The 24,329-nt window shown below is 35.3% G+C and overlaps 1 protein-coding gene across 2 annotated transcripts in view; it reads left to right on the plus strand.

Moving 5' to 3' along the window:
- The window catches only part of LOC131151783 (glutathione reductase, chloroplastic), a 108,311-nt gene that overhangs the window by 57,313 nt on the left and 26,669 nt on the right, over nt 1–24,329 (plus strand). For both annotated transcript variants that reach the window (XM_058103199.1, XM_058103201.1), the window contains exons 9-13: nt 4,859–4,946; nt 5,131–5,212; nt 14,733–14,806; nt 21,891–21,998; nt 22,327–22,391. In XM_058103199.1, coding sequence (XP_057959182.1) covers nt 4,859–4,946; nt 5,131–5,212; nt 14,733–14,806; nt 21,891–21,998; nt 22,327–22,391 — 417 coding nt within the window. The remainder of the gene's footprint in view (nt 1–4,858; nt 4,947–5,130; nt 5,213–14,732; nt 14,807–21,890; nt 21,999–22,326; nt 22,392–24,329) is intronic.

Consider the following 24,329-nt stretch of genomic DNA (forward strand, 5'->3'; position numbering starts at 1 on the left):
TAAGCATAACTTGTTTTAGACTTGTTGGTAATTGCTGGTTATGTCCAGTATAACCTACAATTGGGGTTACCAACTGCAGATCCTAGGCAGTTGGGGGTGTCAATTGTGTATCAATTTAACATGTGGGTTGCATAGGGCACATGGGGATTGATGAGTTGTGTGTGTTCCTGCATATGTTAGTATATATTCCTTGTCTTTGAATTAGAGAAACGTTGGGAGGTGTTGCTCCTATAAATATTGTTGCCCAGTAAATGTTGTTTTAATTGCTATACCCTTGTAGCATTTAACAAGTGTGACATCGACTTAACCAAGTGTGTCATTTGGTGCCGTTCAGTGTCAAGTTTGTGTGTTGTGAACTTAGATCTTATAACAATAGTTCAGAAGGGATTTTTTTCTCTCTCTCTCTCTGTCTTTGTAGAAGTGAAAGGCCAAGGTGAGTGGTCGGTGTCACCGATGTATGGTCCTTCTAGACTAGCCTTTAGGAGTTCTTTTTGGGGTGAGCTTTGTTATGTTTTTGGCTTTTGCGCTTTTAATTGGATTGTGGGAGGTGATTTCAATGTTGTGGCTTGTGAGGTTTACTTGGGAGTAGTAGGGGGAGGTAGGGTTATTGCTACTATGCATAATTTTGATTTGTTTATTAGTGAGTGTCTATTGAGAGATCTTCCTCTAGATAATGCTAATTTTGCATGGTTGGTGGGAGGAGCTAGGGTAATGGCAAGTAGGCTTTATAATTCTTATTTTTGCATTGAATGGGAGGATGAGTTCCCTAATCTCTCTTGTATTGGTTTACCTAGGTCTACTTCTGATCACTTACTATCATGATGGATTCGAGGAAGGGAGGAAGGTTTCTTGGGGTCCCACTCCCTTCAGGTTTGAAAATATGTGGATGGACCATGATCCCTTCTAGCCTCTAGTGGGGAATTCTTGCAATGAGGATGTGGAGAAGGGTTAGGAAGGCTTTAGATTTGTGAAGATATTGAAGAGTTTTATAGAGAAGTTGGAAGAGTGGAGTAGGGAGGTTTTTGGAAATTGAAGATTTGGAAAAGCTAGTAATTTAGTTGTGTTGGATAGGCTAGATTGGCGTGCTTGGAAAGAAAGAAATAAGAGAACCTTCAAAGATAAGCTACTCCACTTTAGATTTGCAAAGAGCAATGGGTTGCTGTTGTTTCTAGCTACCATAGTGAGCAAATTCTTAATGATCTTAATGTAATCCTTGATGCTTGCCACACTCTGCAGAGTGGTTGATGCTTTGTGCCATAGGATGGCATCCCCTTGATGCCCTGCTCACATAAATTTCTCTTTACTGATAAAAGAAAAAAAAAAATCATCACTTAAGTGTTAGTTAGCAGGTTTCGATGGCTCATATTGCATTTGTGGGGAGTTCACAAATTGTGGATGCCATTTCGGTTGCCAATGAGGTTGTTGAGGATATTCGTACAAGGAAGAAGAAGAGGATTGTTTTAAGTTGGATTTTGAGAAATCTTATGATAGAGTGAGTTGGAATTTCCTGGATGAGATTTTGAGGAGAAAAGGGTTTGGAGAGAGATGGCGTTGACGGATATGAGGTTGCTTGTATAATGTGAGCTACTTTGTTTTAGTGAATGGTGTGCCTAAATCTTGGCTTAAGGATATAAGGGGGATTAAGCAAGGTTACCCTCTCTTCTCGTTTTTATTTCTTTTAGTGGCCCTTGTTTTAGTAGGTTGGTTGATAGGGTCGTGGATAGGGCTGTGGATAGAGGTTTAGTGCACGGGTTGGAAATGGGGAGGGAGGGGGTGATGGTTTCACACCTTTAGTTTGCCGATGACACCATCTTCTTTTAAGAGGACCATAACCTTAGACCTTCTTCTTTGAATATTTTGGGTCTTCTCCATAATTTTTAGAAATTTTTCGGTCTTAAGCTTAATATGAGAAAGACTGGTATTGCGGGTGTTACTGTGCTTGATGAGAGTATAAGCATGGTCTTAAATTTCCACGAAAGTGTCAAAATTTTTGTCAAAGTTTTCAATTTACATCACCCTCAAAATCAAAATGGCTGTTGATTTCTGTTGTACATAATTTCTGTTGAAATTTCAACAAATCATTCGAAATTTATGAAAATCACGAAATTTTAGAGAAAATTGTTGAAATTTTAACTATAAAATGAAATTTTCTTGGAATTCAAATGAGAGGTTCAGGAGCGAAGTGAAATTCCTCTCTTAATTTGTTTTATTTTTGTAGAATTATTAGATATCTGTCAGCCTTTATTAGAGGCTGATCTTTAGGAGATTTACAGCTAACAAATCAGTTGATTTGTTAGCTATTTTTGGTTCCACAATCCTAGGGGATTTGGGTAGCCTGTTACCTGATTTTGTAGATAGTCTTTCCTATTTTAGTGCTTTCCATTGTAGATAGGATATTCTATTTTCAGTAGGTTGTAAATATCCCTAGTAATTAGATGAGAATTATCATCTATTTAAAGGGAATGTGATATTTTTCATTTGTTAGTGGAATATTCAGTTTTCTTTTCCATTATTACGAGGGCTTTTGAAATTATATGAAAAAATATACTTACAACAACATTTTATCTAATCATTCAAGTCTAAATTATCATTTTTTGCATAATAAATAATATTTAAATGATTTATGAATTTCATTTGTATTAACTGAGAATATGATTAATGCACATTATTTTATAAATATCTTCGACACATATTATATTACAACTTTTCATCTCATATACAACATAGATGTATTTAACTTGTAACATATTAGTCCTAAGACTTATATTATTATGTCTATTAAATATTTCTAAAGTTCCATAAAATAATTCTATGCTTCAGTACAAATTTCCATTATTTTTTCAAATTGAAATCGAAATTGACATCGAAATTGAAATTTCCATCGAAATTTTTGTACCTTTGGAGCTTTAAAATATGAGTCAAAATCTAAATTTAAGACCTCGAGTATAAGGGAGTTTTCTTCAGAGGTGGCTTGTAGTGTTTTGAATTAGCCACTATCCTACTTGGTTCCTTGGTGGATAATCCTAAATTGTTAGTAGCATAGGAATATTCTTCTGTTGTCCATCGACTATGCCTTTTGGCCTGATCTTAGGCCTTGACTCACCCTATGTGGACGAACCTTTGCAGAGGAACCCTTAGGTTTTCGAGGCTGGGGAGGGTTTCAAAGCTCTTATATGGGTGGAAAGGTGGTTTTTTCTTTTTTAATTATCTTGGAGGTTGAATTACTCTCATTTAGGTTTATCTGTCTAGTATCTTGTTATACTTTCTTTCTATTTTTGAGATTTATTGTGGGGGCTTCTGGAAAGATTGATAAAATAATGAAGGATTTCTTGTGGTTGGGGGTATAGGGGCTTTAGGGATCATTTGGTGAGATGGGAAGTGGTGTGCCAATCTAAATAGGAGGGTAATTTGGGTCTTGGGAATTTGGGGTCTGAAAACATAGCTCTCCTGGCTTTTTGGCTTCGGCGCTTTCCATTAGAGAGTTTTTCCCTATGGCATAGAGTTGTAAAATTTATGGATTCGACTAGAATGGGTGGGATACTAATTTGGGATCTAGATGTTCTTTGGAGAGTTCCTGGAAAACTCTCATATTTGTCCCCTTTTCATTCCCCATACTAAATTCCTGTTGGGTAGGGGTTGTAATACTCACTTTTTTGGGAAGATCTTAGGTTGGGGAATGTAGTTTTGTCCACCTCTTTTCCTCGTCTCTTTTGCTCTAGCTCAGGGCAGGATGGCTCCATTTCCTCTTTTGCTGTTGATCCAAGTGGTCCTTTACCTTCTTGGGATTTTCACTTTTGCAGGTCGTTGAATGATAGGAAGTTCGTAATCTTCTTTGCTGGTCCTTTTGAGCATCTGTCAGGTTTCTTTGGAGGAGGATAGTCAATTTTGGTCTTTGGATCATTTGGGGGTCTATTCTTGCATATCTTTTAGTGAATTACCTCTAATTCTTCTTTTCCTCTCTATAAATCCGTATGGAAGGCCAAAGTCCCCTACAAAATCAAGGCTTTTATCTGTTTGGTTGCACTTGATAGAATTAATTCCAATGACTTTTTGGGTGTCAGGAAACCTTCGAAGGTGCTCTCACAGGATCTTTGTGTACTTAGTTTTAACTGTTCAGAATTTGCGTCAAATCTTTTTATATATTGTGATTTTGCTTGGTTTTTGAATAAGTTACTTGGTTTTTTCGGCCATGTTGGATTTGTTCAGAGGAAGAGAAGGACTTTTTGGCAGTTTCTTTTATTGATTTTGGCATGACAAAAGAAAAGCCAGCACTCTGGAAATGTGCTTTCTTTGCAGTATTTTGGAGGCTGTGGGTGGACTGCAATGTGTCCATTTTTTCAAGTTGTTTTATTTGTTGGTTTGGGAGAAGATTCATTATTTGGCTTCTCTTTGGTGTCTGAATCATGGGAATTTTAAGGGGTTGAGCTTTTCAGATATTCAGTGAGATTGGTGTTATTTGTTGGATTGTTAGATTGCGCTGGTTTTTATTTGTTCTTTTTGAATTTCTGCCTTTTCTCTGTTTTTCGTCAAGATTTTCCCAGACTTTGCTGAGTAGATGTCTTATTCTCCTGGTTGTACATTCCTAATCTATTAATAAAACTCTTGTTTTGCTATAAAAAAATAAAACATAAATGCCAAGAGCTGAGCCATTCATAAACAGATTGTTTCTTTTGCGATGTAAACTTACCCAGTGTTTAGCTTTGTAAAACAAACAGTATAGTGGGTGAGCAATCATCAAACAATAACTTCCCCTTGTTGATTGAAAGGAACTGCCTTAAAGACTTCTCAATTATTTTTACTTTCTATTTTTGAATGCTGCAGTGTTGCTTATCTCATTATATATGGAATTCTATTGTAGAGGTTTTGATGATGAAATGAGAGCTGCGGTTGCACGAAATCTTGAAGGCAGGGGAATTTTATTGCACCCTAGGACGACTTTGAAAGAGGTATACCTACATCTGCAGCTCTCTAGAACTGTGTTAACTTGCATGCACTGCTGATTATTATGTACATTCCTGTTACTGGCTTCTTATTTTTGTTCTCTATTTGGACATGTTTTTTTATTTTAATTTTATTATTTCACATACATTTGACTGCATTCAAGTAATTCTTTTTAAAAATTGCTTTTAGTTGATTAAAGTGGAAGATGGCATAAAAGTTCTCACAGACCACGGTGAAGAATTGGAGGCGGATGTTGTTCTCTTTGCCACTGGTAGTCCTTGCTCCTTTCTAGTATAAGAATCTTAAAGTAGTCTGTTCTAACAAATGATTGGTGCTATTGATGATCACTAGGGAAGATGAAAGGAATATTAATTTCATTTTATTTGAATGTTATCTGTCTGTCTTACTGCACTTTTTTTCTGATAGCAAGAGAAATGCATTAAGAGTGAAGAAGGAATTGCAAACTGAGAGAGGCCAAGATGTCCTTGAAAAAAAAAACAAATGGAAAAAAAAATGGAGAAGAAGACGTAGCAAAAACTAGATTAGTGAACCCCTTTTAAGCACTTACCATTGTAATTAATTGAACACTGCAAATTTGCTAGCTCTCTCCAAGTACAAATGAAAATTTCAATGGAAATCAAAAGTAAAAATTGAATTTTTTTTAATGAAACTTTTGAAGCTGTTAATAAACATGATAATGCAGGATTTAGAACTAAAATATTATAAAATGCATGACTAACACTTATGTTGCATTAAGGTGCAATAATTGATATAACTTTATTACAAGGTCTGGGCGGGATGGAATTTTAGCACAGCCTGCTTTCCCAATTAAAATAGTTGGCTTTATGGGCTGGAGCGTAAGGCCCAGAACCTCAACCCTATTCAGGCCATAATCCTTTAGAAATGTTGGGCAAGAGTGTCATCGCTGATGTACCAGCTACAGAGATTCAATGGCAACAAAGGGACCTGGGATCTCTTAATGACATTTCAATCCAACAACTCAAGACAAGTGGATAGAAGGCAGTGATGGGGGGACAATAGAAGGGGTGGCTGACAATGAATCTCAGGGAAATAGGGACTGTGTTGTAGAAACTATTGGAGGGAACGAAGTTTTTACTGGAGCTTCTAGTTGGCCTATTAACCATTATGGCATAAGATGGTCATTCTTTGATCCTCTTATGAGACAGCACCAGTTGCTGGTGAAGGTCCCAGACAAGGATGTAGAGGATATGGCGAATGAGGTACAATTTTGAAAAAGGGATGAGGAGAATTCTTTGGGCTTCAATCTCCACACTGATTTGGCCTTGTCAGAGAAAAGTGATGATGTATAGAAAGCAGAAGATTGATAAGAACATGGGTATAGCTTCAAAGCTGGCTGAACAAAATATAGTTGGTTGTTTGGAGGGGGACACTGTTACAGATGGTGGTTAGCTTGATGATGTTTCTGGCACTTAGAAGGATCGTTACCTCTTGAACTGGAAAAGGACATAGAAAATATCTTTGTAAAGGTGAACAGCTTGGTCCTGGATGAAATTTGAGATCATGAAGATAAGTACTCTTTAGCGCATCCACGAATAGGCATGCCAAATTCTTAGTATTTGGTGGAGGGCAGTCTCCTGATGAGAGGGGGTGTGCATTGGCAAACAACAGGGACACATACGGGGTCATGAGTGTTTGCCAAGTTTCCTAATTCTAGGCAGAATTATATTGATCTTATAAGGACTTCCCAGCTAAAGTAATTGTTCTGGCTGAGGAACTATGGCCAGTGTTACCCATTGGTATTATTGATAATATCTCTTCTTTATCCCCTTTTCTGATCTCATATTGCTAAAAATGTGATTGGATTTTCAGGAGCTCAAGGGAAGATTTAACTCTCATAGAGGTATTTTGCTCATACCTTATAACTGAGATGAAAAGAATTATGCATTATGCCAAAGAGAAGTAGGTCCTGAAGGAGGGTCTGTGACTTTAGATCAAGATTGTTAGAATTGAGATCCTACATAGGATCGTTGGCCTGGGTTGGTCCACAGGATTGGATCGTACAATCAGACTGAGGATTGTAAAATTCTACTTACAATTAATAAATTAAAAATGTATTTATTTGGCATTTTACAATAAATAAGCCTGAAAATTTGGTAGTATAAGAAATTAAAACAAATTTCAAGAATGTAGCTAGCCTGCTAGCTAGCAGGTATTTGGTTCAACAATTTTGAACCTAAAGGAAATCTGAATACTCTGAATTGCAAAGTGAACTGCGGAGGGCAGACTGTTGCTAGCTTATTTTTTCAATAATCATAATTGAAAAGAAAAGCAAAAAGAATGGAGAAAAAAGGAAGAAGAAATTGCTAACTTTAATTCAATGTGCTGCTGCGAACTTCTCAGCTCCTGTGGCTCTGCCATCTGACCATAAGAAAAAGAAGAAGATGAAGAAGGAAAAAGAGGAAGAGGAAGAAAACAAGAAAAAGAAAAGCGTTTTGTTGAAGAACTTTTTGTTAGTTGAAAAGAAAAGAGGAAGAAAAAGAAAGCTTTCTACTGCCTGCTTTGGGGCAAAAAATGGGTCTCTGGCTTGTCAATCGTAGAAGAAAATAGGAAGAAATTCAAAAAATCCAAAGATAATGCATATCTGCTACAAGCCTAAGCTCAAGTTTGACTGTACATGGTTGTTGAAGCTCTTTGTTGATCTCAAAGCTCTCTGTTGGTCTTTGCTGCTGCTGGAAGAGGGAACAGTACCAGCTTGCTGACTGACAACTTGAGGTCATCCAGTTAAGAACTCTCTAAATCTCAGAGTTTTCAGTTTTGAAGGAAGAGGGCTTTCAGGAGATATCAGCTGCTCTCTTGAATTGGAAAGAACAAATCCCAGGAGATGCTATTTTGATGTGTTTTGACCAACTATCGAAACTTTGTGTCTATTGCAAAAGTAAAGTGTTTGGGCCAATAAAAATATAGATTGGGGCTTTTTGTTTAAAATCCCAAACAGAAAAAAACCACATTATGTTGCACAATTAGGATCAGTAGGATTCTTCATATGAGCTGGATCAATTAGGCAAGTCTGCATCGGGTTTTTGATAACCATGCTTTTGATCCACTGAGGATGAGACTGATAGGCAGGACCCATAGTTTTTGTTTTTAGAATGGGTTGTAAGCTTGTGAGTCCTTTAGGTCAGGCTTTGCAGGCCGTTGCTACTCCTAGCAGCTATACGTGAAAAAATGAAGAAAAGAGAGAGAGTTAGGGAGAGAGTGGAGAAGAAATTAGAAGAGCTCACAAAGGCATAAACCTAGTACAAATTTCCAAGATACAAAATAAATAAGAAACATTTAATTAATTCTCGATGGGGTATAAGCACATACAAGGGTGCATGTAGCCTTACCAAGTGCTTAGAAGTGTGGTTTTCACTCTTAAGTCAACCTTCTCTGCCATTCCCAGAAATTCATCAATTGCTTGCAGCAAAAAGGTTTTTTGTTTTTTTTTTTTTGGAAATCTAAAATATTGCAGCTAATCTGAACTGATACTGGCAGGGTCAGAAGAAGAAATATGAAACTTATACTGGCAGAATCAATATCCGACAGTAGATTAGATATGGGGGTTTGTCGAAATTCAGTTTTCATGCTTTGATTTTGAAAACAGTTTTGCATTAACCACTTACTAACTTTTAGAAAGATAACATGCATAGATTATATTGAAACTCATAACAACTTTCAAATCAAACATTTTAATTTCAAGAATATTATGATTTGTAGTCAAACTTATGCATTTTAACAACATTTTATTTTCATGAACAACTCAAAACTCATTTGTGATTTCAAGTTGGAGCACCCAAACCTACGAGTGACACATTGCACTTATACCACGTGGGTGTAGCGAACAATGGACAAATTGTGGGATAAGCTGGATCGTCCTAGATAAGAGAGGGTTAAGAAGTTAGTACACGAAACTAGGATTAGATTAGCAGTTGGAATATAGGAATACTTACATGCAAAAGCATGAAGATAGTGGACACTATGATCAGAAGACATTAATGTTATTTTCTTTCAAAAGACTGAGTGGGTAGGGGAGAAAGTTAGGGAAATTGAAGAATCAGGATTTAATCTTTAGTACATTGGAAAAGAAAAACATAAAATTGGATTGGGATTCATTGTAGATGATGACCTAAAAGATAATGTGGATGTTAAAAAATAGGGGATAGGATCATAAAAATCGAGATAGCTTTGTGCTAGAGATAATAAATGTCATTAGTATGGTCCCTAACAAGGCTTAGCAGAAAACCTTTAAAGACAATTTTGGGAAGATGTGGATAGTATCATAGGAGGGATGTCAGGGATTGAAAAGTCATTCATTGGAGCTGATTTTAACGGACACATTGGAAAGGATAATAAAGGTTATGAGAGGATACATGAAGGCCATGGATATGGAGATAATTATGTGCCTAGTGATATGATTTTAGATTTTTCAATATCTTAAGATTTGGTTATAATGAATGTGGTTTAAGAGAAGAGAAGAAGACTTAATAACCTTTAAAAGTGGACAAAATAAAAGCCAAATAGATTTTTTCTTAACTAGGAGTGGGGATCATTTATCATGTAAAGGATTGTAATGTTATCTCAGGTCCCTCTCCCTAGAACCACATCTGACCATTTTTCCATTTTGTTGGGATCTAGTAAGGTGGTGTGGGGCCCTACACCCTTTAGATTTGAGAAAGTGTGGCTAGACTATGTGACTTTCAAGCCTTTGGTTAGGGAGTCTTGGGGAGAGAAATAGAAAGGGTTGGAAGGTTTTAGTTTCATGAAAAAATTGAAATCTTTGAAGGAGTAGCTAAAAGTTTGGAATAAGGAGGTGTTTGGGGATGTTAGAATTAGAAAATCTAGACTTACAGAATAGTCAGCTTGGATAGGGAGGAGGAGAATAACCTCTTAGATAGCGAGGATATTAGAGGAGTATCCTTGAAGAAAGAGTTGGAAGAGGTGATCTTCCAAGAATTAAGGAGTTGGAGCCAAAAGACCGAGTTCAAATGGGTTAAAGATAGTGATTGTATTTCTTCTTTCTTTCACAGGCTAGCTAATGGTAAGAGGCGTAAAAATTTGATTAAGAAGTTAGATGTTGGGGGGTGAGAGAGTCGCCAATGACCAAGGTCAGTTTGCTATTGTAATTACTAACTTCTTTCAAAATTTGTATTAGGAGCATGGTCTTAAATTTCCATGAAATTGTCAAAATTTCCAATTTCCGTCACCCTCGAAATCAAAATGGCAGTTGATTTCCGTCTTGCATAATTTCCATCGAAATCTCAACAGATCATCCGGAATTTATCGAAACCTTGAAATTTTAGTGAAATTTGTCGAAATTTATCGAAACCTCGAGAATGAAGTGAAAATTTTCTTTTAATTTATTTTATTTATTATATTGAAACAAAAGGTTATCACAAGTGCTTTTGAGATTATATGAAAAAATAAACTTATAGTATTATTTTATTTAATAATTCTTGTCTAAATTATCAATATTTGTATAATAAATAATATTTAAATGATTTATGAATTTCATTTGCATATACTGAATATGTTTAATGTGCATTATCTTACAAACATGTTTGATACACATACTATTTTACAACTTTTCCACCTCATACAAAACATAGATGTATTTAATTTGTAATATATTAGTCTTAAAACTTATATTTTTATGTTTGTTAACCATTTCTAAAGATTCACAAAGAATTCCATGCTTTACTACTAGTTTCTGTTATTTTTTCAAATCGAAATCGAAATTTCCGTACTTTTGGAGCTTCGAAATTTGAGTTGAAATCGAAATTTAAGACCTTGATTAGGAGGAGGAGCATTGTAGACCGATGTTAGAGAGGTTATCTTGGAATCCTATAATGGTTGTTCATAAGAGTTCATTAAAGAGACTGTTTGATGAGGAGGAAGTGGGTGGGGGGGGGGGGGGTTAGGATGGAAAGGGATAGGGCTTGTAGCCCGGATGATTTTAATATTGCTTTTTTCAAAGATTTTGCCAGGCTGTTAAGGATGATTTGCTGAAAGTTTTTACTGAATTCTCCAGTAATGGGATTTTGAGCAAAGGCATTGATTCCTCTTTTATGACCTTGATGCTTAAAAATCCATATCTATCAAGGTTGAGGATTTAGACCTAGTAGTCTTGTCTCTTTAGTGTGTACAAGATTGTCACTAAAGCTTTAGCTACTAGTTTTGAGTGTGTTGCTTCTTGATACCATTTCTAGTGCCCAAAGTGAATTTGTTGGTTTTTTTTTTTTTTTTGGGGGGGGGGGGGGGGGGGGGGAAGTGGAGGCAGATAGTGGATGCTATTCTAGCGGTCAATGAGGTGTGGAGGTTATTCAAAGGAAACAAAAAGGAGTTCGTTTTTAAATTAGATTTCAAGAAAGCCTACGATTGAGTGAGTTGGAGCTTCTTGGATAAAGTCCTTGTGAGAGAGGATTTTTTGGTGAGTGTTTGCATTGTTGGGTTATGGGTTGCTTGTCTAATGTGTGGTTGTCCCTAATTGTGAATGGTGAGCCAAAATCTTGGTTTAGCACTTCGAGGGCCATTAGACCAAGGTGATCTATTATCCCTCCTTTCATTCGTCCTTGTAGCTGATGTGTTGGGTAAGTTGGTGGATAGGGTTGTGGAGAGGAGGTCGGTTAGAGGTTTAGAAGTAGGGAGAAAGAGTGGTGGTTTCTTGTCTCCTATTTGCTGTTGATATCCTTTTTTTTCTTGATAATCATAGCCCTTGTTTTAGGAAAATTTTTTGTGTTCTCCAAATTTTCAAGAGGGTTTTGGGTCTTAAATTGGCATAGGGAAAAGTGGATTAGCTGCTTTGAATGTGCACGTGAAGTGTGTTAGGGAGTGAACTATTGAATTGGGGTGTGGCATTCTGGGTTGGCCATCGACTTCGTGTTTTTTTTTTTTTTTTTTTTTTTTTTTTTTTTCTGTGGAGCGATTCTAGAGTTGCGAATTTTCGAAATCCGGTTGTGGTGAGGGTGACAAAGAGATTGTCTGGATGGGGCCTCCTTTCTCCTTTGCGGGAAGAATAACCTGGATTCAAGTTTGTCTTTCTACCATTTTATTATATTTACTATTTGTTTTTAAGATTCCAATGGATATTGCTAGCAAGCTTGGAAGAATTATGAGAGACTTTTTGTGGTCCATTGTTGGGGGGTCACTGAGATTGCTTAGTAAGCTAGGGAGAGGTCTATAGGTCTAAACACATAGATCTTTCATCTAAATGGCTATAAAGCTTCTCTTTAGAAGAATCGTCCATTTGCCATAAAGTAATAAGAAGCAAGTTTGGGTTGGATGAGAATGGGTGGGATACCAATGTTAATTTAAGATATTTTCTTGGGAGTTCATGGAGGTCCATTTCTCATATTTATCTTTTTTTAAACACGAGATGGGGAGGGGTTCTCATATTCGTTTCTAGAAAGACAGTTGGCTGGGAAACGCATCCTTTTCCACTTCTTTTCTTCGTCTCTTTAGACCGAGCTCTGAGAAAAATAGAGCCATATCTTTCTTTTTCGGTGATCTAACTAGCCCTTTGGTTTCCTAGAATCTCCATTTTAGGAGACCTCTTAACGATAGGGAGATAGTGAAGTTGTCTTCTTTGTTATATTTATTGAATAGTGAGTAACCTTTCCTCAAGGAGGGATGCTCGTTCTTGGCCTTTGGATTAGTTGAGAGTGTACTCTTGCAAATTTTTTTTATGAATTATTAATTTATTGTAATTCTTCTTTTTCACACTATCACATTATTTGGAAGGCCAAGGCTCCCTTAAAATTAAGGATTTCACTGGGTTGGTTGTGCTTTGTAAAATAAATACTAATAACTTGTTGCAAAAGATAAAATGATCAAAGAGGCTGATTGAACAATGGGGGATAAGGTAGTTGCGGACATTTTGTGGAATAAGATGGATAGCTCTAAAAAGATAGCAAAAGAGATTTTAGTTGAATTTAAAGGAAGATTCTTGAGCAATAAAGAAAGTTGGTGGTGGGATCAAGGTGTCTGAAAAGTCGAAAAGTCAATAGGAATTTGTTATAAAACATGGTAATGTTGTAAAAACATAGAAAATCTTGAAATATATAAAGAGGCTAGAAAAGATGCAAAAAAGGCCATTATTGAAGCTAAACATAGAGCTTATGATAATTTATATGCTAGGATAGATACAAAAGAAGGGGAAAGAGACATATATAAATTAGCTAGACCTAGAGAAAAAAGGTGTAAAGATTTAGGTAATTTAATAAATATATAGAGGATGAAAATGATAATGTCATGGTTAAAGAAGAAGAAATAAAAGAGAGGTGATGAAGATACTTTAATAAAATGTTTAATGAAAACCAAATCAAAAGCTTGAACTTAGAAGTGAAAAATGACGAAAAAACTAAAAATATGAGGTTTATTCACAAACTAGAGTCATTGAAGTTAATATGCCTTTAAAATAGATGAAAAGTGGGAAAGCTATAGATCTCAGTAACATCCCAATTGAAGTTTGGAAATGCTTAGGGGATAATGGAAGTACATGGTTGGCTAATTTATTCAACACTACTATAAAAACCAAGAAAATGCTGAAGCAATGGAGGAAAAGCACGTTAGTACCTATATACAAAAATAAAAGTGATATCCAAAATTGTAATAACTATCACAGAATCAAACATATGATGGAACTGTGGGAAAGAGTAATTGAACAAAGAATAAGATTAGAAATGAGGGTCTCAAAGAATCAATTTGGTTTTATGCCTAGGAGATCAACAACAAACTCTATTTATCTTTTAAGAAGGTTAGCAGAAAAGTTTAGGAAAAAGAAGAGGGACTTGCCATATGGTTTTTATTGAGCTAGAGAAAGCCTATGATGGAATAACTAGGGAAGTTCTTTGGTTGGTTTTAGAAAAGAAGGGAGTAGGCTATAGATATACTGATGCCATGAAAGTTATTGTCTAATAGAGTAGAGACTGGCGTTAAGATTGTAGGAGAGTCTAAAGAATTCCCAATCATAATAGGTGTACGTCAAGGTTCTACTTTGTGCCTTTATCTTTTTGTTTCAGTGATTGATGAACTCACTAGGAATATCCAAAACAAGAACCCGTGGTGTATGTTGCTTGCAGATGATATTGTTTGATTGATGAAAGTAGGGGTGAAGTAGAATCTAAGTTAGAACTATGGAGAACAACTTTAGTGTCTAAAGGATTTAGGAGAAGTAGATATATGAAATTCAATTTCAACCATGTAAGGAGGAAATTGGAGATGAGATTAAACTTGATAATTCGAGAAACTAATAGCACTAGTAGATTTTGTTATTGTGGATCTATTATGCAAGCAGAAGGAAAAATTGAAAAGGATGTTATAATTAAAGCAGGTTTAATTTACTTATCTTATGTAAATTTGCGGAAAAGGATTCATTTAACCAACCCTACATGGTGGGACTTAAGTCCTGGTTTGCAATTCCTTTTCTGCAAGATGCTTTTAAAAGGGTGCTATCAATCTAAGTTTCAAAATTGAGAACCTCTGTTTTTAATTGCAGGTATTGCCTTTAGATTGTTGGGAAATAATGGACTTTCTAATAATTTGTTTCAGTGTAGTCAAGACTTTTTATCTAGATGTACTCGTCTGAGGGTTCAAATGAGCCTTCTTGGCACTATATTAGCTTCTCAAATGAGATAAAGTTTCAAATAAATTTAAGTTAAAGTTGGAATTCATTAAGAGTTTGTTAAAGCTTGAGATTCCCACCCCATCCCCACAACCACCCCCACCCCTCTGTTTTTTCCTTGAATAGAAACAGCTGCTTTTTATGGTAACAGGTCGAGCTCCTAACACCAAGAGGTTGAATTTGGAAGCTGTGGGTGTGGAAGTTGATAAGACTGGAGCTGTGAAGGTAACTACTAACTGCACATTATATTCTGGTTCCATGCATTTGTTGTTGGGTTTTTGTTTATGAGGTAAATGTTCAAAAAAGTGAATGTGAGGAGGATGTTTATTTGTCATATTTCAATACAGCACACCTCTTACGCCTTACTGGAGTTGAGATAGATGGAATCTTTTAAGGGTTCATTGCTAGTTGAACTACTAACAGCTTGTTTGGTTCAGCAGAATAACTATTCATTGAATAAGATAGAATATAGTTTAAATTATAGGAATCATGGGAATAGTTATTCCTAATTATTTCATTCAAGAAGTAATAAAAAAGGAATAAACAGATAGTATGACAAAATTTGGAAATAGTTATTCCTTGTCTATTTCTTATTATGAGCTCATAAAATGTTTCACATTATTATTTGTGTTATAGTAACAACATAATTTCTTATATAACTAATTGTAACTAATCTATTAAAACTAATCTATTATTTGCCCTTCTTTTGTTGATCAGCTTATACTTTTTGTTATTGTTTTTCTTTATGGGGCAAACGTTCAACAAATGGTTATTTCATTAAGTGGGGAAATCCTATTTGAATTTTGAAAAAGCAGAAAGAAAAATGAACAGAAGGCGAATGTTTTGCATGTCAGTTTTCAACATGGTGCGCTTTTGACACCTTCTGGAGTTGGGATAGGCAAACTCTTCTACGGGTCTATTGTTAATTGCAACTATTACTAATATTTCCAAAGGAATATGGAATTCATTTTCTTACATGGAAACAGAAAGTAGTTTTGCACTTTTGCTGATCCGCTCCCATAACTACTGCTACTATGTTAGGAGATGGTAATTGTGGTTTGCCAGCTCGCTCTCCATTTCTTCCTTTTTTATTTCTTTTTTCTAGGCCTCTATTTCTTTCTTTATTTGTTCTTTAATTATTTTCTTTTAATGAGGGTACCCAAGCAAGACTTGAAAAGGACTGCCCGTTGCACAAAGCTCCTGCATATATGGGTTCCAAGGAAGGGGCAGACCACAATGTGTGGGCTCATAACCAATTTATTCATTACTTCATGTCCGTTTTGTGGGATTTCTGAAATCATTAATTGAAACTGCTGCACACCTTTGTGAGAGTTGTCATGATAACCCCTTTGTTGTAGTTGTTTTTTAAGGAAAGAAGAATATTAATAACAGAGGAAGAAAAAGTACGAAGGGTGGACGAAAAGTTCAAAAGAAAAGGGAAAAAAATTGTGACAAAAAAATTGAAATCAGTGAATCAAACCTCTCTATTTGTGGAAATGTGAGTCAAAGGTAAAGCAAGACTTTCCTATTACAAAGCATCTGGAGATGGAGAAAAATATCCTAAAGATCCTTGTGTTCCTTTCCAATCAAATGAACCAAATAGTGGCAACCAAAGCATACTAAGATGATCCAGCAGTCCTTCTCCTTCCTCTGTCCAAAAAACCAATATCGGTAGAGAAACAACTATGCCACTGTACTTGGTCACACCCAACTCTCCTCCCTAATGCTAGAGGGATAATTTCATAACAATCAAGCATAAGGGCTGTGCGAAAAAAGTTCGACATTACTCTCACTAGCTTACTCTGTTACACAAAATACAAATATTGGGTGATGAAGAGTGAGGACTCATTAGTCATCCTCATCTGCAGGCAGTCATTGTTATCTATCTGCTTCAGAACCATGCTTCAAACATGCCCTTTCATATATTTATATGGTTTCTAAAGCACTCTTAATATTTTTGGTGTTAATCTGAGCAACGCTCTTAGCAAGCTCAGTGAACTGCTATCATTTTATGGCATAGAGGTCTTGGGAAATATGTATGGAGGAATGTGCGTGTGGGTGGTTTTTTATTTTTATTTTTTTTATTTGGTTATTTTGTGCGGAAAATAATCATTTATTGTGGAAAATAATCATTTATTACGACAAGGAACAATGGCACACAAAACAGAAAAAACAAGCACAACCATTCACAGACCACTAACATAAGTCCCTGTGAGTTTTGTAGAAAATCCAATCTTAACCATGCAATCCAAGTTCAATCTCCTTGTTTATTAAACCAGCTGTAACAGTTACATCATTTTTCTGTACTCTCAACTTGGGCATGCTCCCCTTTTTCTCCCTTGATAGACATTAGACCATGGCTGCAGAACCAACTTTTAGGTTTTCCTCTGTTCCATACCCTGGAGTTATTGACCAGTCATTTCATTATTCCGCCCAGCAATGGTCCTATTGCTTGCCAACTGAAGCCATTGCAGGTTGTTGTCCCTAGTGTGGAGTCGCAGGGGGGGGGGGGGGGGGGTGGGGGTTTGAATAGACTTTGAGGATTTTTGTTTTCCTCTACAAAATGAAAATCTTGGCAAGACACTGGTGATTATATCACAATATATAAAATAAACCGCACACAAAGCGTACGTAAAGAAGTGAAGGGAAGAGAAGCTTAACATGCAATGTTACGTTTGGCCCCTTGCCTACATCCACGCATTGAGCCAAGCTCCAGGATTCCAAATCCACTATGCTTACTTCTTAAAGTCAGAGAAGCCTTTACACCACCAAGGGAACAAATCCCTTCTTGCTCACAAAGAGCCTTCAAGCTAGGTTCACCAAGAACCCTTACAATTTGAAGAAGAAATACAAGATGATGTTGATGTAGACAATACTCCTTGAATGAGCTAATCACAACACTAAGAAATCCTCACACTAATCTCTCAAGTATTAAATCACAAACAGGATTAGAGAGCAAGAGAGAGAGAGTGAGCACTGAATTGTGGAACTAGAATGCAATGAGCTTTAGGAAAAATGTTCACTAGGCATAGAGTTGTCTTAAATAAGTTAGAAGCCTTGTACCAATAGTAAAAAACGTCTACTAGCCGTTTATAGCTGTTAGACACACTTAAATGCAAAAATGAGCCATTACAATTTTAAAAACTAGCCATTAAGTTTTGAAAACGACCCAAACCGTCAACGGTTTTGGTAAAATGTCGACGGTTTTGCCTCAGAAGGAAACCGTTGATTCCCTCAATGCCTTGATTTTCTTCTATTTTAGGTACATGAAAATGATTCTAACACAACCGGGACCAAACATACTAATGTGTACAATAATTAGACCATTGAACCCTTGTCCCATGATAAACTAAATTTTGTATATGATGTGACTCTTTTATCATATTAAACATGGTTTTGATTTTGAAAAATTCTAAGTATAAAAACTATAAAAAACATATTTTTTATTCAAATGATAAATGATATCCTATATGATGAATGATATACTATATGGACTAATATGCATGTGCAATTAGCTCCACTCTTGCTCAATAAACTTGCATGAAACAATACTAAAAGAGTTTTAAAAATCCTACCTCAAACACTCCCCATTCCATATGAATTCACAATTGATCCATTTGTTGTGCTTGAGATCGTCCACTTGAATGTCCACTTCATCTTCACAATTCATCCTTTATCTTCGTGAATTTCCACACCTTTCTCCACTTGCACCTATCATAACTTGGTATTCAAAGGTTAGTAACTTAGAACCACTAATGGGTTGTAATCATCAAATTACAACAAATAGGATCATGTAGCCACTAAGGCTAACAAAGGTGTTAGATGCCCAAGTCATCTGTGTTTTTTCACATTCAAAAACTTTATAGAATTGATAAACAATGTCTTCATGTACACTGTAAGGTAAAACTATGAAGAGGGATAATGGCTTGATGTAAACTATTATCCTTCAGTGTAAGCTGACGGACACATCTTGCATGGATGGAGTGATGGACTGATGGATGGAAGTTGCAATTGTGGATTGATGGATGGAAGTTTCAAAATTATATATTTTTTCGAAATACTTTCCTTCATATTTTCAATTTGACTTTTCAAATTTTCAACCTTCACTTTGAAATATTCATGATCCTTTTGAAAAGTAGTTAAAAGCTCCTCATTTTTCTTTTTAAGAGAAACATTTTCTTCTTTCTATGTGGGATAAAAAGAAGGTTCCTTTTTTTTAAATAGAGGAAATTTTTCCTCAAGACTCTTCCTTTTTTTTTTTTAATCAAAACTAACTCATCAAATAATTTAGTGCATGTAATTTCCAACTCATCATAAGTAGGAATATATTCATCATCATCGGAAATTACCTCTTCTTGCTCATTTTCCGTGAGACAAAAATGTGCCGCTTCCTCTTCTACTTCATTGTTAGTGGAAAGTCCTTCAAATTCATCCCAAGTTGTAGCATTCATAGCATTGTTCTAATTTTTGTCTCCTTGTCGATAATTTCCTTTATTCTTGTTCAAGGGACAATCCGCTATCTTGTGCCCAACCTTCTTGCAATTGTAATATCTCATGCTATTGTCCTTGCTTGCTTCTCCTCTTCCAATTTGCTTACCAAACTTTCATCTCTTCATCAAGTATTTCTTTAACTTCCTTGTGAGTAAAGCCACATCATCCTCACTCTCTTCATCATCATCTTCAATCATTTCTTTTTGAGTAGAACTAGATGATTTCAACGCAACTCCTATTACCTTCTTAGGTTTGTCTAGCTCCAATGTCGTGTTCTTCTTCTTAACTTCATAGGTCATGAGTGATCCAACTAACTCATCAAGAGAAACCTTGGTGAGATCTTTTAGCTTCTTCAATAGCCGTTGATTTAGCATGCCATGATTTGGGTAAAGATCAAAGAACTTTTTGCACATTATCTTCCATTGAATAAGTCCTACCAAGTGCTTTCAATCCATTTATGATGTGAGTGAAACGAGCGAACATGGATGTGATTGTCTTACCTTCATCCATCTTGAACATCTCATATTCTTTCACTAACATATATATCATGGACTTCTTCACTTGAGATGCACCTTCATATGTGACTTTGAGCTTGTCCCAAATTTCCTTTGCGGTTTCACATCCACAAATACGGTTGTACTCATCATCGCTCAAAGCACAATAGAGACAATTCTTCATCTTGAACTTTAGTTGTATCAACCTCTTTTCAACCGTTATCAACTCCGTTCTTGACTTTGGAATATCCTCATCTTTGTCATTTTTCTTGGTGAAAGAGAAGTCTCCATTTGTGATAATCTCTCACATATCAAGGTTACGCGATTGAATGAAGATGGTCATCCAATTCTTCCATGAAGGATAGTTGGTGCCATTAAACTTGGGTGGTCGATCCATGGATTGCCCTTGAGAAAACGTAGTGTCCACCATAGCCGCCATTGATCTTTACGCTCTAGAAATTACTCCAATAAATTGAGCGCCTTGCTCTGATACCAAGTGTTGTCCCTACTGTGGAGTCTAGAGGGGGGGTGAATAGACTCCTTTGCAGATTTAAGTTTTTCTCTACAAAATAAAAACCTTGGTAAGACAAAGGTGATTATATCACAATATATAAAATAAACCAAACACCAAGTGTAAATAAAGAAGTGAAGGGAAGAGAAGCTTAGCATGCAATATTAATCTGGTTCGGAGCCTTGCCTACGTTCACTCCTTGAGCCAAGCTCAAGGATTCCAAATCCACTGTACTTACTCCTTAAGGCAGAGAAGCTTTTACACCACCAAGGGAACAAATCCCTTCTTGCTCACAAAGAGCCTTCAGGCTAGGTTCACCAAGAGCCATTACAATTTGAAGAAGAAATACAAGATGTTGTTGATGTAGACAATTCTCCTTGAATGAGCTAATCACAACACTATGAAATCCTCACACTAATCTCTCAAGTATTAAATCACAAATAGGATTAGAGAGCAAGAGAGAGAGTGAGCACTAAATTGACGAACTAGAATGCAATGAGCTTCAGGAAAAATGTTCGCTAGTCATAGAGGTGTCTTAAACAAGTTAGAAGCCTTATATCAATCGTAAAAAAACGTGTACTAGCCATTTATAGCCGTTAGAAACACTTACATGCAAAAACTAGCCGTTACAATTTAAAAAAAACTAGCCATTTTGTTTTGAAAATGACCCAAACCATCGACAATTTTGGTAAAACGTCAACGGTTTTGCCTCAGAAAGAAACCGTTGATATATACATGGAAAACTGTGGACATTTTTCCTTGTTCCCTCAATGCCTTGATTTTCTTCTATTTTTAGGTACATGAAAATAAATCTAACATAATTGGGACCAAATATACTAATGTGTACAATAATTAGACCATTGAACCCTTGTCCCATGATACACAAAATTGAATATATGATATGTGACTCTTTAATCATATTAAACATGGTTTTGTTTGAAAAATTCTGAGTATAAAAACTATGAAAAACATATTTTTTATTCAAATTATAAATGATATCCTATATGATGAATGATATACTATATGGACTAATATGCATGTGCAATTAGCTCAACTCTTGTTCAATAAACTTGCATGAAACAATACTAAAAGAGTTTTAAAAATCCTACCTCAAACAATTCCCATTACATATGAATTCACAATTGATCCATTTGATGTGCTTGAGATCTTCCAATTGAATGTTCACTTGATCTTCACAATTCATCCTTTATGTTTTTGAATTTCCACATTTTTCTCCACTTGCACCTATCATAACTTGATATTCAAAGGTTAGTAACTTAGAACCACTAATGGGTTGTAATCATCAAAATACAACAAATAGGATCATGTAGCTACTAAGGCTAACACAGGTGTTAGATGCCCAAGTCATCTGTGTTTTTGCATATTCAAAAACTTTAAAGAATTGATAAACAGTGTCTTCATGTACGCTGTAAGGTAAAACTATGAAGAGGAATAATTGCTTGATGTAAACTATTATCCCTCAGTGTAAGCTGACGAACACATCTTGCATGGATGGAGTGATGGATGGAAGTTGCAATTGTGGATTGTTGTATAAAAAGTATAGAAGAGTACATCAAACTTTATAGGTTTGTTATTTCCAGTTAGGCATTTTCAACTTGTCAGAAGAAAATCTATTTTAGGACGTTAGGTTTTTATGAGTCCATAAACGTTTGCACTTTTAGTGAACTTAAATTCAATGTTCACCTGAATGTGTAGCAAAATTGCATTTTCAATATTCTTATTAAAAACAGAGTTGATCATTTCATGTTTGTGATCTGAATTGGGTTATCCCCTTTTTTCACTATTTGTTCAGGTGGATGAGTACTCGCGCACAAACATTCCTAGCATATGGGCTTTAGGCGATGCTACAAATCGAATGAATCTTACTCCCGTGGCCTTAATGGAGGCGACTTGCTTTGCTGTATGTGTTTATTTTGGACCTTAATTAACTATTATTGTTGAGTTTACATCATTATTTAAAATTGCCTAATTAATGTGAACTTGGTCTTACTGCTGATATTTGGCGTAGTTTAGATTTTCTGAAAGATATTTTTTCTTTTAAAATTTCTTCCTTTTTTAATATAAAAAAAATTCATTTAGCTGAATTATAACTATTTATGAATGAATTAATAAAATCCTTATGCTTATTTTTCTTTTCTCTGAATTTCTCCCAAGCTGAATTTGGGATTAAATCTTAATTTGAATTTCACTATTGCTTCTCTGAATTAAACCTTTTGCATTGCTTGCAGAAAACAGTTTTTGGTGGGGAACCTACTAAACCTGACTACAACTATGTACCTTGTGCGGTGTTCTGGTACCAGTTTCTTCCCTTATGGCAGATGGTGTTTTTGTCTTCACATTTTTCCTCAATAATGTTAGAAGCAGTATCAAAATATAGATAATGGTCTTAAATTTCCATGACATTGTCGAAATTTCTGATTGCGGTCACCCTTGAAATCGAAATGGCAGTCGATTTCTATTTTACATAATTTTTGTTGAAATTTGATCGAATCATCCAAAATTTATCAAAATCTTGAAATTAGAGCGAAAATTGTCGAAATTTTGACTATAAAATGAAATTTCCTCGGAATTCAAATGAGACGTTTAGGAGCGAAGTGAAATTTTCTCTTAATTTTTTTTTTATTTTTTTATTGAAACAAAACAATTATTACGAGGGCTTTTGAAATTATATGAAAAAGTATACTTACAACATTTTATCTAACCATTGATGTCTAAATTATCATTATTTGCATAATGAATAAAATTTAATTGATTTATGAATTTCATTTGTATTAACTGAGAATTGTTTGATGCACACTATTTTATAAATATATTTGATACGCATATTATATTACAATTTTTCCGCTTCATATACAACATAGATGTATTTAACTTGTAATATATTAGTCCTAAGACTTATATTATTATGTCTATTAACCATTTCTAAAGTTTCATAAAAAATTCCATGCTTTACTACTAATTTCCATTATTTTTTTCAAATCAAAATTTTCATACTTTTGGAGCTTCGAAATTTGAGTCAAAATTGAAATTTAAGTCTTTGATTTAGATAGAAATTTTGAAGTTATATAAGGATATACTAGTGTTATTTAATAGAACATTTTTTTGTACCTGTGTGTATTCTTTTACCATTTGTTTGAGATTGAATTGTGGGGAAACTTTCATCATTTTCAGGTCAATGTCTTTTTGTCTCTTGAGTAAATGGGATTTGTTCATGTTTACTTGTTTTTTAGTATTTTCTGGAAATTATAGTTGCAGTTTGGTTTTCTCTATTGCATTTGAATGAATTAAAATGAAATTGACCAGATATATTATGTGTATCTGAGTACAGACTACTAAGAAAACATGTACAAATGTAAGGGTAGTTGAAATGAGAACGTTAAGATTGATAAGTTGTATAACTCCAAAAAATAAAGGAACACCACATGGATCGTAAATTAGGGTATCACTTGCAAAAGATGAGAGAAGGGATGCCATATATATATATATATTGGTGGTTGGTTCATAGTTCCACTAATGCTTTAGTAAGAGTGATTTTACTTGTTAGTGGCTTGGGCCAGGATTGGTAAACTCTTGTTTCGTGGCATATCACATTTACAAAACTCATTCTCTATGTGACATTGTTCTCTCCTCGGTCTGAAGTTATTTTTGCTTGGTTTGCATCGTCATTTTTCCTTACTTGAATGTGCAGGGAATTCAAAGCTTGTCAAAAGAAAGAAAAAATGAGAAACATTTAGAAGATCTTTTATGTGTTAAAATCAATGGTCCTTGATGAAACACTGGCCAATTAAAAAGCTGATGCCCTCATTCTTGACTGCACTGGTGCGAGTGTTGGTATAATGTCAGAAGTTAAACACTAAATTATTAAATTTGTCGTTTAGGCCACTGAAACTGGAATTATAATTCATAATTTTTCTAGTTAAAAGTCCATGCATGCTGAATGTAGGGAGAGCCAATTTTTCCTTCTGCCGCTTGGTGAAAGAAGAGGTTAGTGCTCTTGTTGTGTTTCACTTGCTTTTGCAAGTTAAGCATTTTGGTGGCTTTGGCTCTGTTTTTTGCAGACACTCAATAGGGCAACTGGTTGTGCTCTAACTTGACAGTTAGTTGACATTACTTAGTTGGGCTGATAGATTGTGCAGACTCCTAGCCTAAAGGGAATAATGACAACAGTGGTTGTGAATCTTTCAGATTCAGTTTGGAAAAAGGTACACTTGGATTACAATTGAAATTTTGA

Source organism: Malania oleifera, chromosome 3 (assembly GCF_029873635.1).
Source record: "Malania oleifera isolate guangnan ecotype guangnan chromosome 3, ASM2987363v1, whole genome shotgun sequence".
In the NCBI taxonomy this organism is placed as follows: Eukaryota; Viridiplantae; Streptophyta; class Magnoliopsida; order Santalales; family Ximeniaceae; genus Malania; species Malania oleifera.